The sequence below is a fragment of the Hyaena hyaena genome, unplaced genomic scaffold, assembly GCF_003009895.1.
Source record: "Hyaena hyaena isolate Hyena2069 unplaced genomic scaffold, ASM300989v1 scaffold_660, whole genome shotgun sequence".
Classification (NCBI taxonomy): Eukaryota; Metazoa; Chordata; class Mammalia; order Carnivora; family Hyaenidae; genus Hyaena; species Hyaena hyaena.
Window position 1 is genome coordinate 371160 of NW_024081292.1, and position 26183 is coordinate 397342.

Sequence of the window (26183 nt, forward strand, 5' to 3'; positions counted from 1 at the left end):
TGCAAGTTATTCAACTATTAAGTGACTTAAATGAGGATTCAGAGCTAGTTTTGTCTGACCCTAGAGCCTGTTCCTTATTCACCATATACCACACAAATGACGGTGCTCAATTGAGGAAGCCTGTCGTGCTTGGCTGCTGTGTGCCTTTGTGAGAGTATGCACCCTGATTGTCTCCTGGTTTCTCGCCCTCCTGGTTTCTCGCCCAGTTGGTGTCTTTTACACAGTAGATCTTCAGTACATATTTATTGAAAGAATGAATAAAGGTTTGGACACCATTGTTTTAACCAATTTTGTGGCATGTTAAAGTCATCTCACTTTGTTTTCTGATTGATTTCAGGACAGTGAAAATCCCAGATTCAGCTGAGGGACTTGGATTCCAGATCCGAGGGTATGGCCCATCAGTTGTACATGCAGTAGGAAGAGGTGAGAAATCCATTCTGCATGGCAAACAGCTTTTTAGCATGTTTGGATATTGCTTGCTAAACAAAAATATATTCAAAATGTGCTCATGTTAGGAATTTTCTCAATCCTATTTTTACTTGATTAGCTCAATGGTAGTATGTTCCTAAAAGAATAGATTTTTTAAAAAATCTCTTAAATTAAGGGACCTGGGCGGTGCCTGTGTGGCTCAGTCAGTTCAGTGTCTAACTCTTGGTTTTGGCTTAGGTCATGATCTCACTGTTTGTGGGTTTGAGCCCCGTGTCAGGGTCCACACTGGCAGTGTGGCTGCTTGGGATTCTTTCTCTCCTTCCCTCACTGCCCCTTCCCCACTCCCTTTCTCTCCCTTTCTCTTCAAAACATTGGGGTGCCTGGGTGGTTCAGAGAGTTAAGCATCCAATTCTTGGTTTTGGCTCAGGTCATGATCTCATAGTTTGGAGGATCAAGCCCCATGTCAGTCACAGCACTGAGCATGGAGCCTACTTGGGATTTTTTTCTCTGTCTCTCCCACTTGCTCTCTCGCTCACTCACTCTCTCAAAATAAATAAATATACCTAAGAAACTGTTAAAAATTATAAGGCATATTTATCATTGTTAAAAACTCTTAAGAGAGTGATGTCCCCCAATCTTGGTTTTCTACATGTTTCAGTTTAGCGAAAAGGTATAATGATTTTAAGGTTTATATTTGTATTTTTTATCTGGTGGCAAATAACTATATTTTTGTCCGTAATTCGAAGATGTGAATGTTAAGAATGTTAAGAATGATCTGTGTGCTTTAAAATCTTCTGCTATATGATTACTTCAAGTATTTCTATAAATGAAGCATTTTAGAAACCATAAAATTCATATAATAACTTATATTTGTGTTTTATTATATTTTTGTTTGATAGGCAAATAAACTATTGATATCTTTTGCTATCATGTATATTTCAAATTTTATATTAACACAGTAATGATTTAAGGGAACAACTGTTAGATCCTACATAGTATGTAACTTGCTGTTCTAGCAAGAACTCTCATTATAAGCTTAAGAGGCTATGTATTTCTCTTACCAAGAGACATACGTGCTTTATATAAGAAATATAAAATGTAGGGGCGCCTGGGTGGCTCAGTTGGTTAAGCATCTAATTCTTGATTTCGGCTCAGGTCATGATCTCATGGTTTGGTGAGCTTGAGCCCCACTTGGAGCTCCATGCTGACAGTGCAGATGCTGCTTGAGATTCTCTGTCTCCCTCTCTCTCTGCCCCTTCCCTACTCACTCTGTCTTGGACTCTCTCAAAATAAGTAAATAAGCTTAAAAAAGAAATATAAAATGTAAAATGTCTTAATCCAAACATTAAACTGGAAATTTTGAGAGGCATTGCTATCAGAATCAAAATTATCAAAAGCAAACCAGGTAGACCTTATTAGATTATAAAATTGCTTTCATTAGTGTGTATATGACAAAAATGAATCTTATTTCAAAAACTCTTTTCACTCAGATTTTTAAACTATATTGACTAATAGACATCTAAAATCTTTCTAACAAGTCATTAATATTATAAAACTGAAATGGGATACATTTCATACTGAGAGGGGATAGTTGAAACATCAAATGTCTTCTTGATTTTCACTAAGCCCAAAATGAGTAAGTCACATTATCGATACTATAAAATAACTGAAAACCTGCACGAATCAAGTTGTAACTCTGCCCTTATTACAGTGTCTTTTAAAGAGTAGAGCTCTGTCTTTGGAGTGTAGTTGTAGGGTCCTCCCACATCTAGTTCCTGTGCTTTTGGCTTCTAAAGGGTAGAAGTCAGATCAGAAAAGTTCATGTACTTTTCCTTTCAGATGTATATTAAATGAAAAGATATTACTCTGTGGTTGCCTTTTGCACTGTAATTTTTCTGGAAGAAAGGAAAACGGTTTTCCCTTTGTTCTTCTTCAGCCCTTTCCCATGACTACTTACTAGAGTACACCAATAACTAAAGTTTTACCATTGGAATCTAAAATTCCAATATACCAATTTCGTACTCCAATCTCTTATCACTCTGATATTCTCAGCTTGTTATTTTCATTCCTTTGGGACCTCCAGTCTTTTGACCTTCTTTTTTTCTCCTGGTTAATAATATCCCTTCCTTAGCCAGCCTTATCCCCCTGGTAGGTCCAGAATGACCTCAGTCATTCTGCCAGCATTAACCAGGGTCCTCTTGTCATTATTCTTCAGATTTACCCATGCTGCCTCTTTAGCCTTGGATCAACTTAATCATCTTTTTTGCTGTTTCTTCTGAGTAATTAGAAAAAAAACTATCAGGGATGTGGAATTAGTGTCATCCTTGTTCACCATCCTGTCTTTTACTGGGCCTGTCTTACTACTCAGCAATCTTTTCATTTCTCTGATCACCTCCGTTTTTTTTTTTTTTTCCTCATAATTGCCTCCTATCTTCTAAGATGAACTTCTTTTATCACCTCACAGACAAATTAAGGATCCTAGGTATGAAGCCCTCAGAGTCCTATATATTTTTCTATACATCCACACCTTTTGTTGGCTATATCACCATCACCAGCTTTCTTCCACCATTGAGGAAGAGCTCTTTTTTTCCTTTTTAGAGTTCAAGGTGAATCTTTCTATAGATGGTCTATATCACATCCCTTCAGATACCTAGTCTGGAATGTTTTGCTGTCAGAAATCCCCCTTCTAGAATTTCAACCTTTTCTCTTCATTGGATTATTATAGTACAAGTGGTGAACATGCTCAATTCTTTCCCATTAAGAGAAATAAAATGATCTTAACCTAGAATAGCAAACATAAAATCTTTCCTTCTTTCTTGTTTTCCCATCTAGATCCTTGCTACTCAAAATGTGATCCACAGACATATATATAGCATTGGCATCATCTGGAATCTGGTTAGAAATGCAGAATCTGGGACACCTGGGTGGCTCAGTTGGTTAAGTGTCCAACTCATGATTTCAGCTCAGGTCATGATCTCATGCTTCATGAGTTCAAGCCCTGAGTCAGGCTCCACACTGTTAGTGTGGTGTGGAGCCTACTTGAGATTCTCTCTCTCCCTCTCTCTCTGTCTTACCCCCTCCCGCCCCTGTCAAAACAAATAAATTAACTTTTAAAAAGAAAAAAAGAAATGCAGAAGCTTAGGACCCACCCAGAATATACTGAGTCAGAATCTACATTTTAATGATATCCTCAAGTGATTTATATGCACACCCAAGGTTGATAAGCTCAGCCCTAGAATAATGCTCTAATAACTTCTATTTTGTCATGACCAAACTTCCCTGAAAATGCCGGTCGGTATTTTCAACTGTGCTTCCTCACTTCCTATTGTAGTTTTAGCTCATTGCTATAGACACCTCTCCTCATGTTCCACCCATGTCTCCAAAGTCTGTCTCATAGAGTTATCATGAACTTGAATGTAAAGTACAGTAGACATTGATAACCTTTTTATTAATTGAGCTTTTTTTTTGGTGGCATTTGTTTAAACTGACTACTCCTGTTTGCCGGAAACGTTCATCTCTTGATTTCTAAGTTGACACTTCTCAGGTTTTTCTCCTCTGCCAGCTCCCTTCATCTATCAACCCCTTAACTGTTGGCTCCATCTTTTCTTCTCTCCCTTCTTGTTTTCTGTTAGAAATTTTATTAATCCTCTTGCTGGAAATTTTCAAATCTCTATCTCCAGCTTAGATCTCTTTCCCAGGTTCCATAGTCTAGATTGATTGATTGATGTTTTAATGTTTATTTATTTTTGAGAGAGAGAGAGAGAGCGTGCAATTCTGTGCCTTCCCATCTCTCTGCCCCACGCCCATTTGCATTCTGTCTGTCTCTCAAAAATGAATAAACATTAAAAAAATATTTTTAATGTTTAATAATTCCTTCATGGGAGAAGTTGCTTACAAAGAGAGGCTCTTCTAACATAAGTTTTGTAATCATTTGTATTAATTATATTCATTATATTTACTAATGGTGCTATATAAATGTTGATTGGCTCAGAACATCATATAATAATAATTGAAAGCTTCTGAAAATTTTAACTCACTGAAAAGATATGCCACTTCCATATTGAAGTCTATATCTATGCAAATAAATGATGGACAGTGGATGTTATCTTATTTTGTACTCCAAAATTCTGTAGTTCCTTGACCCTTTGTAGATATCCTGAATGCTTATTTTACTTAGCAAAGTCAGTCAATTGTAGTTACTAATTGAACTAATTGAATTGTAGTTACTAAAAGAACTAAGAATTTCTTTTAACTATTTGCATTAAAAAATTTTTTTTAATGCTTATTTATTTCTTAGAGTCAGAGAGAGACAGAGTGTAAGTGAGGGAGGGGCAGAGAGAGAGGGAGACAGAATCTGAAGCAGGCTCCAGGCTCTGAGCTATCAGCACAGAGCCCAACATGGGGCTCGAACCCATGAACCATGAGATCATGACCTGAGCCGAAGTTGGACACTTAACCGACTGAGCCACTCAGGCACCCCCAACTATTTGCATTTTAAAAAATGAAAGTGAATATAGAATTGATGAATAATTATACTTTACACCTGAAACTAATGTAATGCTGTATGTTAAATATACTTGAGTTTAAAAAATAAATTACAAAGAAATAAGACTGAAATTTATAAAGTATTATAAATTTGAAAAATATCCTTGCAATAAATGTTTCTAAGAAAAATAAAGTGAATACTATTTTTAGGACTTTTTATAGAATAAAGAAAGGTGAATAGGGTATACAGTTTTGGCTTTCTCATTTTGCCTTTGTATTTGTATATGTAGAAAATTAAGACTAATGAGACATTTGAAAGGGAAAATAACTGATTAGCATTGTAAAGGTCACTTTAAAATAGCCCTTCAGGGGTGCCCAGATGGCTTAGTTGATTAAGCCTCTAATTCTTGATTTCAGCTCTGGCCATGATATCTCCATTTCATGAGTTCTGGTGCCCCGTCGTGCTCTGCGTTGGCAGCACAGAGCCTGCTTGAAATTCTCTCTCTCTCTCTCTCTCTCTCTCTCCCCCCCCCCGCTTCCCCTCTCATACTGACTCTGCCTCTCTCAAATAAATAAATAAATAAATAAACTTAAAAATTATGACAAAAATAGCTAAAGTTTCCCTTCAAACTAATTCTCAGGGAAATGGGGGAATGTTCTGTTAATCTGTTTGAATGGCCAGTTTAAAAGTAGACAAATTTTGAGAAGGCATTACTATCAGAACAAGATTTATCAAGAACATACTAGCTACTCTCTATTATATTTTAAAATGGCTTTCCATACTGTATGTGTGATAAAAGTGAATCTCATTCCTAAAATTAGTTTTTTGACCATTTTCTTATTTGTATTTGAAGGGACTGTGGCTGCAGCAGCCGGTCTTCACCCTGGACAGTGTATTATCAAAGTAAATGGGATCAATGTCAGCAAGGAGACACATGCCAGTGTTATTGCACATGTCACAGCCTGCAGGAAATACAGGAGACCAGTGAAGGTAAGCTGCCCTTTGGCTTATCTGGGTCTCATTGCACACTTGCAGAGAAAGCCCAGGGGACAACACAGGATGGTGCCAGAGATGTTTGTGGCTTCTGCTTCTAGGTTCACATTTAAGCACAGCATTGTAAATCTCATGATGATTGTTTTATCTGCATAATTAATCATAATCAGTTACGCGTAAATGATTGCATTTTATTGTTACAGTATTATCACCTGTTTAAAAAGAGCTCTGGGGTATTTTCATTTGTATTATGATATGAGTTTTCAGATACCTAACTGTTTATCACTTTGAAATCCAAAGTCTGAATTGTTTTCTTGACCCCTGCTATTACTCTAGAATATGTAATGGTCATTGTGTGTCTCTGTGGGTTTTTAAAGCGTCTGTGATTGCATTTTAGATATATTTATTTAAGTAACTGAATTTAACTCTTAAAAGAAAATACCAAAATGTACTTGTCATTGCTTAAAATTCTAACCACCATCTTTTGATTAAATTTCAAGTGCCGTAGAAAAATAAAATTAGAATCTTAATTTATAAGCAAAGCTTATCCTGCAAGGTACAAGTGAATATTGGTCTATAAGAGAAAATTCTCTCAAATTAATCAATTAAATGCAAAAGCAACTTTAGAGGAGAGGCTTTGTATTTTTTCTGCTGTATGCAATCAAGTACTCTTCCAGATTAGAGACTATGACTTTATGTCCAAACCAGAAAGAGGAATGGTTATTTTCTCATAGGCCAAGACTGACATCCTGTAAAATACTGAACCTACAAAAAAGTTGAGCTCATCAATTTTGCTTATTTATAAGGTCAAACTAGTATAACAAATTGGAATTCACGCGTAGACTCATAGGTTATTCTGGTTGGCAATTGTTTAATAAATGTTTATTGAACTGTATCATTGAATGAATTTTTTAAAGACACTTTTGAAATTATCAAACCTTCCCCTTTTAATTGGAATTTTAACAAGTAGCCAAATTGATTTGAATTTCATTTCTTTTCATTTTCCTTGACTGCCTTCTTAGAGAGAAGTTGGTTAGTAACATGATTAAGAAAAGCAATAAACAGAAAAATTCACTCAGTGAGTAACATGCTATATCACATATCTGTTGCCACTAAACAGACTGTCCCAAAGCTTAGTGGCTAAAAACAACAGTGATTGATTATTTCTCTTGATGCTTTCTGTTGACTGAGTGTTGGCACCTGTGAAGGCACTGGTATAGGAAAGTTCTGTTTGGAACAGATGGGCTTGTCATCTCCCCTCCTTCATGACCTTCTACTCCAGAGCCCCTCCACATGGCCCCCTTTTCCATTCTAGCAGATGGTCCTTCCTGCATGGCATCTGGATTTCAGGAGGGGAGAGTATAAGCGATCACCTCTATTCACATCATGCTGAAAAATCAGATCCCATGACCAAGCCTCAGGTCACTGTAGGAAGGAGCTACACAGAGGTGTGGATACCAGAGTGTGTGGTTCCTTAGGGGCCACAACAGGTTACCAAGGTGTATTCAAATGATCAAATATTAACTAGGATTTTCATGATGTATAGCAATATAGTAATTAAACACAATTGTGATGTTAATACATGCGAAAAAAGGATAATGTAAATTATATCACACTTCAGTAGTGCTATTCAATTTATCATTTTACCTAAGAAAGGTATAAACTTTCAAGTAATGCAAACCTGAAAGCATTTAGTCGGTAACCATTTCCTCTCTTTCATTTATCTAGACAAGACTACAACTGCTATTTTAATTAAAAATAGGATGATTAACGATATGGAAGGATTAAAAAATAGTTATATCACTTGGGAGTCCAATGGAATGAAATATGTTCCTCCAATTTTCTTACTGGTTTGATTCAAAAAAGCATTAACTGTATTAAAATATATGTTAGCAGAGCATTTAAATGATTTGTATACTGATAGATGACTGATTCTTCAGAAAACTATCCAACATTTATTTATTTAATAATAGAATTTAAAATTTATTTTAAGGTATACTTGAAGCATTTAATTAAGACACTTGGGAAGTACATGTTATTTTCAAATATCTTCAAAGGGGTGCTTGGTTGGCTCAGTCAGCTGAGCATCCAGTTCTTGATTGTGGCTCAGGTCATGGTCTCACAGTTTGTGGGTTCAACCCTTGAGTCAGCCTGCACACTTACAGCACGGAGCCTGCCTGGGATTCTCTTGTCCTCTCTCTCTGCCCCTCCCACGCTTGCTTGCATGCTCTCTCTCACTCAAAGTAAGTAAATAAACAAAAATATTCAAAAACATCTTTGGAATATAAAATTTCAAGGCTAAAAATTAGTTTGTTAAGCAATATAACTGCCATTGACTTTTTATTACTCTCTGATGTTGATTTTCTCTCAAATTTGAAAATTTTATTATCTTTCAAATTTTATTATCTTTAAATAAACGAGAAGAATAAATAAATTGTCAACTCTCATAAAGCAGGTTTATGAAATGGATATGCATTTTAAGAAGCACTAATATTTCTAAGGTTTCTTTTCCCCTCCTCATTCCAGCAAGACTCCATACAATGGGTTTATAATAGCATTGAGAGTGCTCAAGAAGACCTTCAAAAGTCTAACTCCAAACCCCCAGGAGATGAAGTAGGGGATGCATTTGACTGCAAAGTAGAAGGTGGGTTCCTTCTACTCCTTGATAATGGTTTGAAGTATTGGGATTCGGAACCGATGGCCAGGAAAGAATTCTTGAGACATCTTCAGTGCCAGAAGGTGGTTTTATTAAAGCATGAAGACAGGAGCCATGGGCAGAAAGAACTGCACTGGGGCTGTACAGAGTGACTGGTTATATATCTTCAAGTTGGGAAGGGGTCAGGGATAGTGTACATCTCTAAGGTATTTTGGAAACAAAGTTTCCAGGACCTTGCAGTGCTAGCTGCTGTTAGGAAAAGGTTATTTATTTACAGTTTAGTAAAAATTCAGTCCTCGGACACTTCGGATGTGTATCAGTGGGACCATAATCCTGGAGAATGATTGCCAACCTAGATGTTGGGGTGGGGGAGGTAGAGATAAAAGTTTACAACGGGACTTTTTATATGTTAAAGTAGACTTACAGGATCCTGGGAGATCAGGGTAAGATTCCCTTTGCCCTTAGTGGAGTGTCATTATTGAGGCAGCTGAGCTCCCAGAGGAAGGCCACTTTGCCTGTTCCAAGGACTGGTCAACAGGCAGTAAAGGAACGTAATATTTAATTTGCGTTGTTCCCCACATCACTCCTCATTTGCTTGCAGTACTATTCTTTTTCAGTGTGCCTGTGCTTTGCCCAATTACTGAAAATCTTGTATGTTCAAGCCACTTTCTTAAGTCATTATCTCCAAATAGATGTTTTGTGAAATATATAAGTAATAATAGCTAGTCACTAACATGTCATAGGTACTATACTTTGTTAGGGACTTTATTAAGTGTTTTACATGGATTATCATAAAGTCATCAAAAAAAAAGGAACTCTCATGAAAGTGTTATTATCATCCTTATTTTATGGAAGAAATTGAGGCCTGTTAGGTTAAGGGACTTGCCCAAGCCAGTAAATGGAAGAATGAGGATTCAAACCCAAGTTAAAATGCGTTTTCTGTTTTGAATTTAAATGTTGTGTAGACCTTCCTAATCCAATGTGGTTCAAAGACCAGCAGCATCAGCATCACTGGGAGAAATGCAGAATTCCAGCCCCACCCATCTATTGAATCACAGTCTCTATTTTGCCAAGATCGATCTGCATGCACACAAAAATTTGAAGCCCTAGTTTAAAAAGAAGGTCTATTGTCCCTTTGAAAATACATTCTTGATTCAAGTAACTTTTACTGTATTCTAACATTAATGGTAGTGAAAGAGGCAAACTAATAATGTAAAACAAGAGAAAGAGATCTTTTGATAAGGACTCCTATCATTTTTGTTCTCTCAGTAAAACAAATCAGATACAGATTGCTGTATTCAGTGGCTTCTTCACCAAGGGTAAAGGGACAGAGGCAATTAAATTTATGTTTGCATTTGACAAATACCTTGAATTATTGTTTAGACACTTTTCACAGAAGTCCCTGAATCTTTTCTTAAAATTTCCTGGTATCTCTCCATTTATATTATTGGTAGGTGTCTTTGGACATTTTTTATTGTACTGTTAGTTTTTTCTAACCAGCCTACTTACATGGACACACTGATCAGACGGGAGTGGTCAGCCCAGGGAAAGCTGTGTTCCCTCCACTCCTGGAAGGAGCCACTCAGATCATGGGCAGTATTAGAAATATTTCAACCACATTGGAGCACCAAGATTGTTATGACACAGCAACTTTCTCATTTACTTAAACTAGGACAAATCTCAGGAAATTATCTTGAGCCCTTTAGTCCTCATTTAGAGTTAGTCATTTTTTGCTCATCCTCATTGGTGCCACAGTGAAAGGGTTGGTGAGATGCTCTGATGATTGATTTCTAGCTATTCTGGGACTCAGTTATTTTAAGACAAACCACTGTCCTGCTTTTGTTTCTTTTATGTTTACTATTTACCATCCTAAGACTTAACTGTTTTTAGTTAACTAATATCCCGTTTTGGTAATTTAATATTTGTTGTTAGGTTTCTCAATGATTTCTTGCTTGAGATTTTAGGTGTTTTTATACCAGCTGACTGTTTGTAGGCCCAAAACCTGTAGGAAAACATTCCAGATGAAAATGTTATTATAGCAAACAAGGACAAATTTTCTCAATGAGCTATCCTGCAGATAGCTGTTTGGGAAAATTCAGGCATCCTGTCTGCTGAAATAAATGGTTAGTGCATCTCCTTTCTACTTCTTCAGGATGGCTTTGTGTATTTTTTCTGCTCTGAACAAATATTCATTCGATATTTGAGACAGCTTTAGGAACCCTGATTTTAAATCATGAATGCTTTTAATTAAAATAAAATTATAAAATTGTATGTATAATGTGTATATTGGTATAAGTAGGCATACATATGGTCGATAGATCAAAATGGATGTGCAAAGACTAGCCATGTTAGAGTGGTGAGATTTGGATCGCTCAAACATGTATTTTTAAAGTGCTTTTGTTTTCAGAAATGTTAACAAGAATATCAGATTTAGCCATCCTTTAAAGAAATCTTTAAACATTATTCAGAGATACTCAAAATATTTCAAGAGACTAACAAAACTCTTCCCAAACTTGCTGAATGAAAACTGTCCTTGTTCCAGAGGTGATTGACAAGTTTAACACCATGGCCATCATCGATGGGAAGAAGGAGCACGTGAGTCTGACAGTGGATAATGTCCACCTGGAATATGGTGTTGTGTACGAGTATGACAGCACAGCTGGGATAAAGTGCAATGTGGTGGAGAAAATGATCGAGCCCAAAGGTTTCTTCAGCCTAACTGCCAAGGTAGGAGTGATCCTGGGAAAACAAGGGATTTTATTCTAAGAAGAGTTACTGAAACCCTCCCCCACCCTCACTTTACAAAACGTAAACAGCTGTGTATGCCTCAGATGTTAGCTCATTCAACTTTCTTCCCCCCCCCCCCCCCCCGTTATTCAGTATGCATACAACCTTCCTTTTTTTTATTGATCTCTTTTGAAGTACAGTGTTAAGTTAGATGGGACTCTTGCCCAGGTGAGTGTTAGTTGATTTGGCAAAGGCTTCCCTGCATTTACCAAGTTTGTTACATCTGTTGATCAGTATCATTAATACCTTTCAGATGGTTTTCATGACAGGTGGTGCTTTTTTAAATGTAGATAATCCTCTGAAAAGTATTTGAAGTCATGAAATGTATTATAAGACATTTCAAATTCTGCAAGTCTCATGTTTATTTCATATAATTTCACAAAGCTTAGAGAGATACATTTAAGAATAGATCTTAAGACATTTATGTGATTCTTAATTGGGAAGGTATCACCCTTAGTCTTTAGGCTAAAGCAAGATAGGGAGTAAGAGAGTTTTCATCCAAATGGATAAAATGTGATAAGTGAAAGGCGGCCCTATGCTTGCTTTTCATGATCCTTTCACTAGGTGAATCAATAAAATTCTTGTTGGATACTCCCCGGGTCTGAGCTTGTAGTATTTCATTGCTATTTATTTACTTAAATGTTTATATATTTATTTTGGGGGGGGAGAGAAAGGGGAGGGAGAATACCAAAGTTATCACAGAACCCTTCATGGGGCTCAGTCCCACAAATGTCAGGTCATGACCTGAGCCAAAATCAAGAATTGAATGCTTAACCAACTGAGCTACCCAGGCACCCCTTCATCTGCTTTGTGAGGATTCAGGTATTAGAGGTAATAAATATGACATATAGCTTCACTACTTTTATTTATTTAGATGTCACTTCTTGTTTCATATGTGTGTATGTGTAGTTGAGATAGATTTAGCATCAATAGTATGTATTTTTTAAAATGTTAGTAGGAGAAAATAATATAGAAATCCAAATGCACTATTTCAGAAATAATTATTTTATGTTTTTGTTTTATATTCTAAAAGTCAACTTCCAAAACAATTGCATTATTTCAATGACATTGTACTACTTTGTATCTTTTAATATAGAATCTGTATTTTCAAAATGCCACCCCTTCCCAAATACATTATATTATTAAGGCAATCCATGTAAGTTTGGACCCAGGTTATTATCATTATTTTATCCATTTCCTAGCTATTTCAAATCTGCAAAATCACATAGATTATTTTATATATGATAACTGTATAAGCACTGCAAATATTTCTATTTCCTACATGAAGAAAAGATACTAAGAAATGAACCAAGCTCACAGAGCTAATGATAAATTGAACTCTACTTTGTATAATAGTGATTAAACCAAAAACTCACACTCTGTATTCTGCAAGACAGGGAAGTGAAGATTTCTGTGAGGAAGCTCAAATAAACATAGCATCTATACATTGTTTGTCTTATACAATATTATGAAAATGTCAGGTAAGGGTGCAATCAACCCTTGCAGTCTTTGAACAATCATCAGTATGAACATAATTCTCCATTCATTGGAAATTCTCAGTGATCAGTGGTATGTACACACACAAACACACAAAAATGCTGCCTTACAAATGGATTCAAATATCCTAAAGGATTTCCTAATTAAATATTTCATACAGACACTTTTATCTGATGTGTTTATCAGCTGGAGCTCAGACACTGCAACTGACATTGATTTTACGTTAGCAAGAGAATTTCTTCTCATTTATTCATTTTTTTCAGCAAACATTTGTTCTCTGCATTCTCTGTTCTGGGCTCCCAGTAGAAAATAAAGATGTCATTCTATTGGTTTTCCTTAGTTTTTGTTGTTCTAAGTACCAAATTGAGGGAAAAAAATGTTCTGAGTAACTGACTAAAATATAGGCAGTGTGTTCCCACATCAGAGCATACTGATTTATCCAGCAGGGAGTCTTTGAAGTCCACTCACTTCCCTCAGGCAACCTTTTATAGCCAGCGGAAGGAAGGCAAAACATAAGAGGCAAACACACAAGTCCATCACTTCCTGACAAGAGTTTTACTGAACATAGAAATCCCAGGCAGTTAAAAGAAGTGTGCTGGGGAAAGTCACTCTGTGTTCTAGAATTGTGAAAATTGTATTTGGCTAATTTTGAATATTTTCTTTTCTTGTTGTGTGTGTACGTGTATTACTACAGATTCTTGAAGCCCTGGCTAAAAGTGATGATCATTTTGTGCAAAACTGCACCAGCCTTAACTCCTTAAATGAAGTGATTCCTATTGACCTTCAGAGTAAATTCAGTGCCATTTGCAGTGAAAAAATTGAGCACATATGTCAGAGAATATCCAGTTATAAAAAGGTAAATAAAAGTTTTGTGTACATATCTTACATGTATATATTATTTAAATTATTTAACTGTCCAATTTAATTCACTTCTTGATATTTTATTACTTATTTGTGTACCAGTTTATTGAAATAATATATAAAATTTTATTTTTATTTATTTATATAATATTTTAGAGTTTAGATTTTTAAAATGCCTTTACATTCATTAACCTATTTGATCTTCACAAACCTGAAAGCTAGGTCATTACTTCCCATTTTCCAAAAATAATAGCCAAGGCCTAAAGAATTAAATTACTTGCTAACAAAAGATAAAGTTGGGATGTAAATCCAGGCCTTGTAATTATGAAGTCAATAGTTCTTTTCCTTTTCTCTGAACAGAGGGAAGAGAGCTCTCAATCAGAAAGTACACAGAAAACAGTCTGTTTGAAATTGACTGATTTGTACATTTATTTGACATATTTATAGAGCACATTTTATATGCCAAGCACATATTCTTGGCCAGGAATATGGCAGTAAAGGAGAAAACGTTTTTCTTCTTGGGGCACATATATTTGAGTGGAGTGAGCAGCAAAGAAGTAAATAAAGCTCAACAGGGGCCCCAAAGTGGAAAAAAAAAAAGGCCAGGGTGTCAAGGGGAGTATGGCGAGTCATGAGGTTGGAGGCTTAGGCAGGGACCAGTAAGAAGAGCTGTGGAAGCCTTTTACCTTTGGGAACTTTGGAAGGAGTTTGGATTTTCTTTCCACATCAACCAGAAGAGTTGGTAGCTTTTAAACAGGAGTGTGACTTCATCTGATTTAGGTTTATAAAAGATGGCACTGGCTCCTCTGTAGGAATAGATTGCAAGGAGGAACTGAGGGATAGAGATGAGGAGGAAGCTCTTGGAATAGTCCCAGTGAGTGGTGATGATAGCTTGGCCTATGGTGAAGATGGGAAGACAGAGAAAATTTGATGGATTTGAAGATATAATTTAGAGATGGAATTAGTAGAAGTTGAAGTCCAAAATTATCTTATAGTAAGATTTTTTCTCTTTTTTAATAGAATAGCTAATTAAATTATTTCCCTTAAAATGAGGCTGGTTGTTTAAAATTTGTTACAGCCATCCTAGGAAATATTATTTATCTTAGTGTTTATGAATGTGAGTTAATTGTGTATATTTTACACTCCTGATACATAGTAAAAGATAAGCCCATATATGTCCAGATAGGGCTGTATGAGAATAGGGAAATGCAAGAATGAATATTGGAACATTGGTTACCTCAGGTGGAGTGGGGCATGGGAAAGAAGGATCACCATATTTTTCTTTAGGATTTCCTAAAATGTTTATCTTGTGAAGTTGAATGGGGTTGTCTTTTTTTTTTTTTAATAAATCCATTCACATGAAGAAAAATGATACTCAAGATTGTCACATCTGTTAATTCCCTTTCCATGATTGTTAAGCTCAGTTCACCTATTTGAGTTCAGGAAAGATTCCATGAATGCTTTGTTGTTGCTAAAGAACAGAAGATTCTCTTTTTATTTCTCCTTTCTCTCTAAGATAAGACAGTGCTTTGAAGTAAAATTTAAAAGGTAGGAGGATTAGGAGGAACTTAACTGAGGAACAAGGGGGAGAAGAAGGGGGGAAATGGTGGGGGAAAGGGAGAGAGGCAAACCATGAGAGACTCTTGAATGCTGACAAAAACTGAGGACTGATGGATGTGGCGGGGGAGGGCACTTGTGGGGATGAGCACTGGGTATTATGTGGAAACTAATTTGACAATAAACTATTTGTAAAAAAAATTTAAAAGGTAGAAACAAATGCAAATTACTATTCCCCTTTGAACATATTTTGAAAAGAGAATAATTCTCCTTCAGAAATGGGTCTGTATAAAGTATGATAGGTGTTCAAGCAGATTGTAGTTGTCAAACTTGTCAGTGTGTGGGGGTCATTTCTCTCTCTCTTTTTTAAAAATTTTCTTCCTACTTCTCCCCATTCATACAAAAACAAACCAGTAGAAATAGGTTAAAGAAATATACATGAAAAAAGTAAACTATGAGTAAAAACAAAACATTAAGATGAGGGTATATTCGGTAGGGTATTGATTCAGCTGCTGTGAGAACTACCAAGATAATATAACATGGGCTTAAAATTGAAAGTTCATTTTTCACTCTCATGAAAGTTCAATGGGATGGGAACCCAGTGGGGACTGGATCGACAGTCTTCTGGGACTCCTTCTATAGTTTTGCTGTCTCCCCTAAGACATTGCCCTCTTCCACGAGGTCAAAGTTGGCTCATTAGCACCATGTCTAAGTTATAGCCCCTCAGAAGAGAAAAGAAGTGGAGAGCAAAGAGTTTTCCTATTGAGACCATGACCTGGAAGTTGTACACATCACTCCTGTTGACATCTAGTTAGTCATTTAGTGAAAGCAGGCTGAGAAATATTGTCTCTAACTGGGCATCCATGTGCCCAAGTAAAACTCAGAGAAACTTACTAATGAAAGGAAGAAAGAGAGAATAGACATTGGCAGAAAATTAGTAGATACATTTATAGGTAAAGTTATATTACAATAGATGGTATAGACCACCAAGAAAAAAGGGTGATAAGGTCAGCAAGTGCTAAGATTCTAGTTAGTTGCTAAAGTGGAATATTGTATTTGACCTGCAGTTTCCTGATAACCAAAAATTAAAAAAAAAGAAATACAGTCTATTACATATTTATCAGCATCCCTGTAATTTATACATGTTTCTTAAGAGAAGCAAAGCTTTTCTTAGACTAAATTCTAAAAGAACTTACTTTCACACTGAAATTACTCTCACACTGAATTTCAAAGAGGCGACACCAGGAACTGTCAGGGTGGTGTCTGCAAACATATCCCTGAAAAAGAAGCAACAGTTTGTTTTATGTGGCAGATATTTTTAATACATTCTTTAATGAAAGCCAACGGCATGAGTCAAAAACTCAACTTCACGGAAGCAAATTTATTGCAGGTTGAGGTGGGAAGAATAGGTAAACATTTAGTAAATGCGTACCTGTTATGTAGGCAGTAATTGTTTAAATATGGCTGCCCTCCCACACCGAAAATCTGTATGGAAGGAAGGTCAAAATACATGAAGTAAGTGATAATAATACTAACTACTTAACTTATTAGGATGTGCCACGACAACTGGTTGAATGTGTTTGCACCCTATACCCTCCTCTCTATGTGCTCCCTGGAGTTATGCAGCACACAGCAGTTTATAGCAATCTGCTATAGCATCAGGCATTGTACAGATATTTTACAGTTCGCATATGTTGTATAATTTTATCCACACAGTGACTTGAGACACATTATCTATTTCATTGATAAAGTGGCTGAAGCTCAGCGTGGTCAAGTAACTTGCCCAAAGGCATGCAGCTGAACACAGCTGTGGAACTTGAGCCTTGCTCACTTTTATTATAAATCTATTTTTTGTTTGTATATCTTCATTTGACACTGCAGCATAGCGTATATATCATTCAAATTTCACTGCTAAATTTCACTACACAGCTAAACAGAATGGGTCTGATTACAAGGGCAATAGCATTTCAGTAAAGGAGAAATCTTTGTGGATTGAATAGTCAGCAAATGCTAGCTGCTATAAGTTGGAAAGTTTGTCAGAGTGAAGAGGAGTAGAGATGGCACTCAAGTACAGAGAGATACTATAAGTGAAGGCAAAGATGTAGAAATGAGACTGATTTTATTGATGAAGAGTTGGCATGTTGCCTGGACTAGAAAGGAGGATTTGAGTTAAAAGGTAAACTGACATTAAAAGGAAAACTGACAACATCTGATTTTTTCCAGTGATATTTTAGAGTGCCATAATAGATTTGTTTGGAAGAGTGGTGACTTGGTCTCATGTAGAAGCATTGGGGGTGGAGAGAAAAGGATCACTCCAAGCAATACGTAGGAGGTAAAATATATACAGCTCTATGATGGATTGGTTATGGTGGATGAAGAAGGTTTCATACCTTGGATTTTAGCAAAAATATGGTTTGTGATAAACTAGAGCATGTTATGTTGGGGGTAGGATTAGAAGCATAAGGGACAGGGTCTTTCCCAAAATGCTGGGGATTCTCAAAAACATGACCTGCCAAGTAAAAAGTTTCCTCCATTTTCTCAGAAGTAACTGAGAGCCCAGAAAGCTTTTAAAGCAGAGATGGACAGACTAATGGGTGGTGATTTTAGATGATAAAAATAATATCACTGTATTGTGGATAGCTCTTGTATGTACATTATTGTTCTTTGAGCCTTGAAACAGCTATATGTACTGAATACTCCTACCATCTGCTTCTTTCTCCAGGAGATTAAGAATTTGCTTAAGGTCACTGAGCTGGCAAGTAGCAGACTAGGTCTCTGTCCTATGGAATGCTGTCTCATTTATTTTTATTTTAAATTTTTGAAATAAAGAGAAAATTAATTAGAACTTAAACGCCTTCAAAGCTATCCTTTTCAGCATCCCTTATTGATCACAAATACAGAATAATTGACTGTCTTTCTCACTAGATAGAGAAACAAGGTTAGCATGAAAATATTTCAAGGGTATTTTTAATTTGAACAAAATTTAGATACCTAAGACAATAATAGCCTTTCTAGGTTATGTAAGGTTAGCTCCATTTATGAATCAAATGCCTGTCAACAGAAACTATGGCATTTGTGATCTATGTTTTTAATTTCATGTATTTACTTTTAAACTATTTCAGTAGCATATTTTCCTTTCAGATGAAGGCTTCAAACACCCTCTTTTTTTGTAAAATAAAATGTATCCATAGAAACTAAAATCTCAAAGAGGCTGGCTTTCCTTTGTTTTGACTCTAAAAGTTTCAGGTTTTAAAAATAGAATCAAGTTGATTTCTGCAGTTTCTATAGCCAGGCTGTCCCAATCATAATGGACTTTCTGGCCAGCTGCACAGGCCACAGATGTTTTTTAGCACATGTATGAGAGAAGTTTCAGACCTTACTGGAGACCTGAGTGAATCCAAAGCAGGCATTTAATCTCCTTGGGGCAGGATGTGTGGGTGATCCAGACAAAAAACTATGTACTGTTTGGAGAAACATTCTTACCCTAAATTGTCCTTGGAACCCTTTTTAATTCTAGATTCATTCTCTGTTGTAGAATAATTCCATAATTGGGCTTATTTTGTATATTAGGGATGTTTCCTCCATATAAATATTTAATGAGCTTTCAAGAGATAGTTCCTGTTGACACAAAAATATTGGCATGTAGGAATCCAAAGTCCAACTTTAAATATTCCAAGCACCTTTAGTTATTAGTACCACAGAATCCTCAAACTGATTGATATATGGATCTGGAAAATTTGTGGTAAAATTTTCCCCATCTTCCCTTCCTCTGATACAGAATTTTTATAACTCTATGCCAATGGAGTTTTATGCTTAATTGAAATGGGAGATTATCTGCAAAATAGTAGCCTACCTTTATGCGTTTTTTACTTTTTGTCAAGTGACTGTAATTGGATTTTAATGTATTGTCATGGTTAATAATTCATGAATTAATCCTCTACCAGAGTGTTAGAAACCTGAAGCTCCATTTCCAAGAATTATTTATTCTTATCAATATACAAATACACTTTAATATCGTCTAGATTTTAAAAATCAATATTTCCCTTGACCTCCATTCTTTTTTCTACCTACTGTGTCATTTCTTGAACTCTATTTAAAAATCAATATTTCCCTTGACCTCCATTCTTTTTTCTACCTACTGTGTCATTTCTTGAACTCTATCCTGTAAAAGAACTACCTATACTTACTTGCTTTTTATACCTGTCGTCTCACTCGCCTGTCATTCTCAACACAGTCAAGATGGGCTCAAGTCCCCTCCATGTAACTAAAATGGCTCTTTTTTTTTTTTGAAGAGTATGCAAGTGGGAAGGGGCATAGGGGGAGAGAGAGCGAGAGAGAGAGAGAGAGAGAGAGAGAATGAATTCCAAGCAGGCTCCACGCTAGTGTGGAGCCTGACACAAAGCTTGATTCCACAATCCTGGGACCATGACTTGAGCCAAAATCAAGGGTCAGACACTCAACTGACTGAGCCACCCAGGTGCTCTGAAATGGCTCTTCTTAAGGTAATTGATGACCTATATTTTGGCAAAATATGCAGTTCACCACGTATCTCTCTTTAGCAGTTTTCTGTCTATGCCTGGTTTTGTCTTTTCTGGATGGCTCAGTCACAATGAGTGTCTTCCACTTGTTCATCCTTTTTACTCTCATATCTTTGGGCTGCAGAACATAGGATTTACTCCCCTACTCTCTCTCTCTCTGCTCTCCATCCCCTGGTGATCACATTTGATCTCCTCACCATCTGACCTCTCCATTTGGGTCTAACAGATACCTCAGACTTCAAATGTCCAGAATAAACTCCTGGTCTTGCCCCTCCAGTATGTCATATTTGCTGTTTTCTCTACCTCAGAATGAGACCCATCCTCTTCATTGCTCAGTCTTAAAACCTCACATAAATTCTTTACTCCTCGTTCTCACATTCCATTCTCTTGGCTCTACCTTCACAACATGCAGCCTTTTCTCACTGCTTGGATTACAGACAGCTTAAAGTTAGCCAACATCAACTCTCCCACCAGTGGTCTTCCTGCTTCCACCCTTGCCCACTGACGGTGTGTTCTGAGGGGCTGTGAGTCTCAATCACAATAAGAACTAAGTCCTTCCAAAGGTCTCTGAGCTCCTGTATGAGCTGCGCCCTCCTTCTACCCATGATCTCCTTACTCCTGTCTGTCTCCTTTTCCTTCCTCTTTCACTCTCTGCTCTGGCCACATCTGTCTTCCTGATGTACATCGTTGGGGCTTCTGCATCGGATGTTCACTCTGCCGGGAAGCCTTCTCTTCTTATACCCACATTCCTACTCTCCCTTCCTTCAATATTTTACTTAAATGCCAGGTTCTCAGTGAGGCCTATGCTGACCACCTGGATTACAATTGGCAGTGCATTTTTCACCTTACCTTTGAAACTTCCAACCTCTTTCCTGGTCCATTTTGTTTTCAGCTGCACTTACCGTCTTCTAGCATGGTGTAATTGACTTATTATGTTTGTGTTGGCCTCTCTGCTCACTAGAACATAACCTCTCTGAAGGCAGAAGTCTGTTTCATTCAGTGATGTTTCCACACGCGCCTAGAATGGAGCCTGGTTTAGAAAGCCTTCGATGTGTAATTGTTGGATGGATGAATAAAGGTGGGAATAAGTGGGCTACTCTACCCAGGAAAGGTCTAAACTGCCATCCATCCAGCTCATCTTCCCCCATACTCTGTACATTTCTTTATTGCAAAATTGAAATTTTCGTTTATGGAAAAGAGCTTTTTTTTTTTTTTCTTGTCTCTGTGAGCATCTGCAAAGCAGATACTAACACAAGTTAAGTATTCTTTTTGATGTTTCTAAATAAGATGCTGGGTTCATGTTGGCGAGGCCACTTACCACCGGGTGACCTGACTAGAGTACATTCCTGTGTGTGTTCTACAGTCGCAGGAACCGTGCCTTCCTCACTTTAGGTTTTCGTTACAGGAAGGTGTCACAATTAAATATTAGAGCATGTACTCTAGGAGTACATTTTCGATCTGCAAAATCTATTTAACACATTTCTAGGACCCATTTCTAGGACTGTGGGGGTCCCTCCTGCACCTCCCCTTTTCTAGGGACACCCTCAGATGAAAGATAGCACCGCTTTCGTAAGCCTCTTTGTTTTCTGAGAAAGGACTTAAGCACTCTTTGAAAGAGTTCCAGCCATTTGGTCGTGGTTACACACCCCTCCTGAGTGTACAGGGAGAGTAAACAGACTGTGTCCATAGGCATTTGTACTGCAGTGCATGTTGGAAAGCTACAGGAATCTGGTTGCGCTGGAATGGCAACCTTCCCCCTTGTCTTCCTGATCACTCTGGTAACACCATAGCCCGTCACTGCTCACTTCCTTCCTAGCACTAATCAAATTTCTAATTGTCCTGGCTATCATACTTATTGTATAATTGTTATAGACGCATATAGTTGTACACATATTTATACATGTACATTACATATACTTGTAATAATATAATGGTTACAAAGAAAAATATTATATTGTTTTCACCTGTGTCCCCCACTAGGCCATGAGCTCCATGAGGGCAAAGGCTGTGTCTCCAACATTTACTGCAAGTCTGGCAGAGATGCTTTTCTTTATATTTTTCAATAAGTAGGTAAAAGGTTAAAATGAAAGAAGGCAGAAGTAGCATACCTGTCTATTATGGTCGATGCTGTGTCATGGTAAAATTGATTTCTCTGCCTCTGTGTGTGCCGCGGGGCCTCATCTGAGATTTTTGTCCTACAACTACAATGGAAAGCACCTCCGACTGCGAGTTTGCATCTGGCCTTAAATTTGAGGTCTTTCCCAGATAAGTCTTCAGGTCACAGTTTCTTTATTAGTAAAGTGAGGGGATAGAACAGTAATTCCCTAAATTACTTCCGCTCTTTTAGTGGTTAGGATATTTTCACTATACGTTATTATCAAATTTTCTACTAATTTATTGACAGTTTGCTGCATTTTAATCCACTTCCATTTTAATTGCTACTGTGTGCTTGTACTTTGCTGAGCTACATAGCTTTAGATGTGTGATTTCAAAGCACAGTTTAATATGCAGATAAAATAGTTTATATTCTGATGATGAGCTTGTAAGTTGTGATTTTTGATATCACATCTTTATTTTTAAATATTTTTAAATTAAACCGAAAAACGTTATATGGTAACCAGTCTTAATTTTTAATCTTTCAGTGCCCAAATTACTACTCTGTCCGAATAAATAAATACGATCTGCTTATTGTTTTCAAGCAAGAAGAGAGCACAGAGATTATTTTATCCATATTCTTTATTTTACTAAGAATAGTAACAAGACAGTGACTTGCCCACCATCACATCAGTTATAAATAACCTAAGTGTAACTAAACACATATAACCAGTGGCTGTTGGTCCTTTGATTTTGAAAGTATAATCCAGTTCAACTCCATGAAGTACACAAGACAGATGTAGGTATTAATGGAATTTACTACCCACCAAGATAGAGATAAGAAAATTATTTATAATTGTAAGGAAAGTTACAATGTGCTATACCCTAGCATATAGCCAAGGAAGTTGGACCTAGATGAAGGCTCATGGTAGGCCTGCTGATTTTTTCATAGAACTTGAAGATGCATAGAAGTACGATTGGCAATGAAGGGAGAAGAACACTCTAGGCACACTGAATAGTCTATACAAAGACCTTGAATGAGTAGATGGTATGTAAGAAGGCCTGAGTGAAGGCAAGAAGGAGCCCAGGGAGCAAGGGGAGGAGAACTTCAAATAATAAACTCGGTGCAGATCAGACTTTGGATGGCCATATAGACCATGGCAAGGATTAAATGGATTTGGATTACAAGTTTCAAAGTTGTGGGGTAGCCATTCTTGGAACTCATGCAGATTCCTTCAGTGTCACTTCATTTTCAATGGCATAAAAGCAGAGTCCACACCAGTCTTCAGGCTGATCCTGACCCACGTGCTCAGCAGTGCTTAGCAGGAGATATGGGAAGTATCGTTGTTTCTGCCTGTTGTCCACCCTTCTGGGTCAACACCGCCACACCTTGCTGTCTCACCTGTTCTGAGACTCAGGTTTGGACTTGCTTTCTGACAATGTTTGGAATAATCCACTCTTCCTCTGACGGCTATCCTCTACTGCTGCTTTGGCTTCCTTTAAGTATTGTGTTCCTATCTCTGTATCCTTGGATTTCAATATGATTTCTTGTCAGACTCTCAGCTGCTAGCAGCCTGTGGACTTGAGTCCTAGTAAGTGGGATTGGTCACTTAAAATTTATTTCTTTAGGGGAGCCTGAGTGTCTCAGTTGGTTGAGTACCCGACTGTCAGTTTCAGCTCAGGTCATGCTCTCACAGTTTCATGAGTTCTAGCCCCATGTTGGGCTCTGTGCTGATGGTATGGAGCCTGCATGGGAATCTCTCTCCCTCTCTTTCTGCCCCTCCCCAACTCACACTGTCTCTGTCTCTCTCTAAATAAATTTTAAAAACTTAAAAAACTTTAAAAAATTCTTTTAGCATCTAACTTGTAATCAAAAGTTTCAAAAGATCCTATGCATTTGCTCACAATATTGCTTTGCTTTATTATGAATGTGTGGGTTTTAAAATAATGACTTAGTTTCACAATGCAAAACTTGTTTCCCTCATTCCACTTGACACGATTTAATTTTTTAATATTTTGTGATGAATGATGAAAGTGAAGTGTTTGAGTTGTCGCTGTGCGTTTAACTGCTTTTTATTTCGTCTTTAATTTACAGTTTTCACGGGTACTGAAGAATAGAGCCTGGCCCACTTTTAAACAGGCCAAATCTAAAATCTCCCCATTACACAGCAGTGATTTCTGCCCTACCAACTGCCATGTCAACATAATGGAAGTTTCCTATCCCAAAACATCAACCTCTCTGGGGAGTGCATTTGGTGTTCAACTGGATAGTAGGAAGCATAATTCTCTTGATAAAGAAAATAAATCTGAGCAAGGTATGTTAGCTTTTGAAACTTTCTTAAATCATGAAAAGTACTTTAGGCAATTATAACTATTCCAGCATCCCTGAAATAGGATCGATTCCTCTGTGTGTAAACAAGTCTGAATTTTATAAAGACAGGATTCCTCTCTATTTTCATTTGGATAATTATACATAAGCATTTATCAAATGAAAATGGAGTTATACATTTTTATTATTTTTTCTCTAAGAAGAGTGGTTGTTCTTGCCTTCCTCCTATATATGATAGACACAGCTTATCCTGCTGTGAAAACCATGAGTCTGAAATGGCCCAGTAACTATGAAAAAAACACAGGAGAAGCTACTTCAGCGCAGTGCCATTCCACACCATCACAGTAGGGTATGAGATTGAATCATATTTTAATCACAACTCCCAGAAGCTTTAATTCCTGAAATGAAATTCAGCATTGGATTGGCATTTTATTTTATGCAAACTTGGGTGTCTAGAATGAATTGCACTGGATCATTATTATAAGTCAAAGATCGTATTATTCTGGAATGATTTTAACTCCCCAGGGAAACTGAGCCCTATGGTGTACATTCAGCATACAATCACAACCATGGCAGCCCCTTCAGGTCTGTCTCTTGGACAGCAGGATGGGCATGGGCTCCGGTATTTGTTAAAAGAGGAAGACCTAGAAACTCAAGATATTTATCAGAAACTGTTGGGCAAACTTCAGACTGCACTGAAAGAGGTGGAGATGTGTGTTTGTCAAATCGATGAGTAAGTATTTTATTTACTGTACTTTTAAATGTGCCTAATAAAATAGCTATAGAAAATGTGACTTTCTGTAACAGCCATCATTCTCTCTTTTGTTTATAGAAATGTAGGATTGTGTGTATGTGTGTGTGTGTGTTTGAGAATCAAATAGATCCTCTTTATTCCAATACCTTAAAACTGATATAACATGATAAATATATAGATATATATTTTAATGATACATTTAATACCAGAGAAGAGAGAGACAAAACACTAAATGGGCTCAATGTGAAAGTAGAAAATTGAAAAATATGATTGAAAGAGTACCAACAAGATACAGGGATCTCCTTGTATTCTTCATAGGGCAGAACACAGTATTTGATATATATGTACTCAATAGATGTGTATGGAAAATATAAAATATTACATTCTTAGCATGCTTCTTAAATGAGTAAATGCAAAATTATGTATCCATAAGACCAATGGCCAGCCCACTTTTACCCCTTTTGATTAAATTAATGGTTTATTGAGCAATAACTAAAATAGCTCTGCTGGCCATTTGGAAATTTTTACCAAGAACAGAGAAGCAAAGTTAACTAAAACTTTTCCAGGGGTCTTGGGTGGCTCAGTTAAGTGTCTGACTTCAGCTCAGGTCATGATCTTGGGGTTCATGAGTTCAAGCCTGTGTCAGACTCTGTGTGGACAGCTAAGGGCCTGGATGGAGCTTGTTTCGGATTCTGTGTCTCCCTCTCTCCTTGCCCCTCCCCTGCTCGTGCTCTGTCTCTCTCTCTGTCTCAAAAAATAAATAAACATTAAAAAAAAACTTTTCCAAAGAGGTCAACTCTGATTCTTATTTTAAAATTCGCTGGTTGGACAATTGCCTCAGCTCTGTGGGATGATTTGCCACATCATGGTGTGTGATAATGCTTCACAGCTAGTCAAGACAGCTCTGTATAGTCAAAACAACTGGGCTTTGTGATAGCTTGGTTTGTCATGTATTAAATAGGATAAAGAATAATAACACATTACAAGTTTGTGATGATAATTATAAAAGTTAATACAAAAAATCATCATACTTGCTCGTCCTTGAAGGAGTTGGAATTGCTGAGTATATCTGAAGTTGGTAGAATCTATCCTATTCTTATTGTGCTCATTTTATAAAGTTACAGATTTAGATTGCTGTTGAGTGTGTATTGTTTAATCCACGCACACATTATCCCATACTTCCTTGGATAATTCAGTTGTGA

At 36.9% G+C, this 26183-nt stretch overlaps 1 protein-coding gene across 1 annotated transcript in view; it reads left to right on the top strand.

Moving 5' to 3' along the window:
- PREX2 (phosphatidylinositol-3,4,5-trisphosphate dependent Rac exchange factor 2) overlaps positions 1-26183 on the top strand; it is a 299267-nt gene that overhangs the window by 146806 nt on the left and 126278 nt on the right. Inside the window, exons 19-25 of the mRNA XM_039216921.1 lie at positions 338-423; positions 5769-5905; positions 8435-8552; positions 11107-11291; positions 13543-13704; positions 23994-24213; positions 24753-24960. Of these exons, the coding sequence (XP_039072852.1) occupies positions 338-423; positions 5769-5905; positions 8435-8552; positions 11107-11291; positions 13543-13704; positions 23994-24213; positions 24753-24960 (1116 nt within the window). The remainder of the gene's footprint in view (positions 1-337; positions 424-5768; positions 5906-8434; positions 8553-11106; positions 11292-13542; positions 13705-23993; positions 24214-24752; positions 24961-26183) is intronic.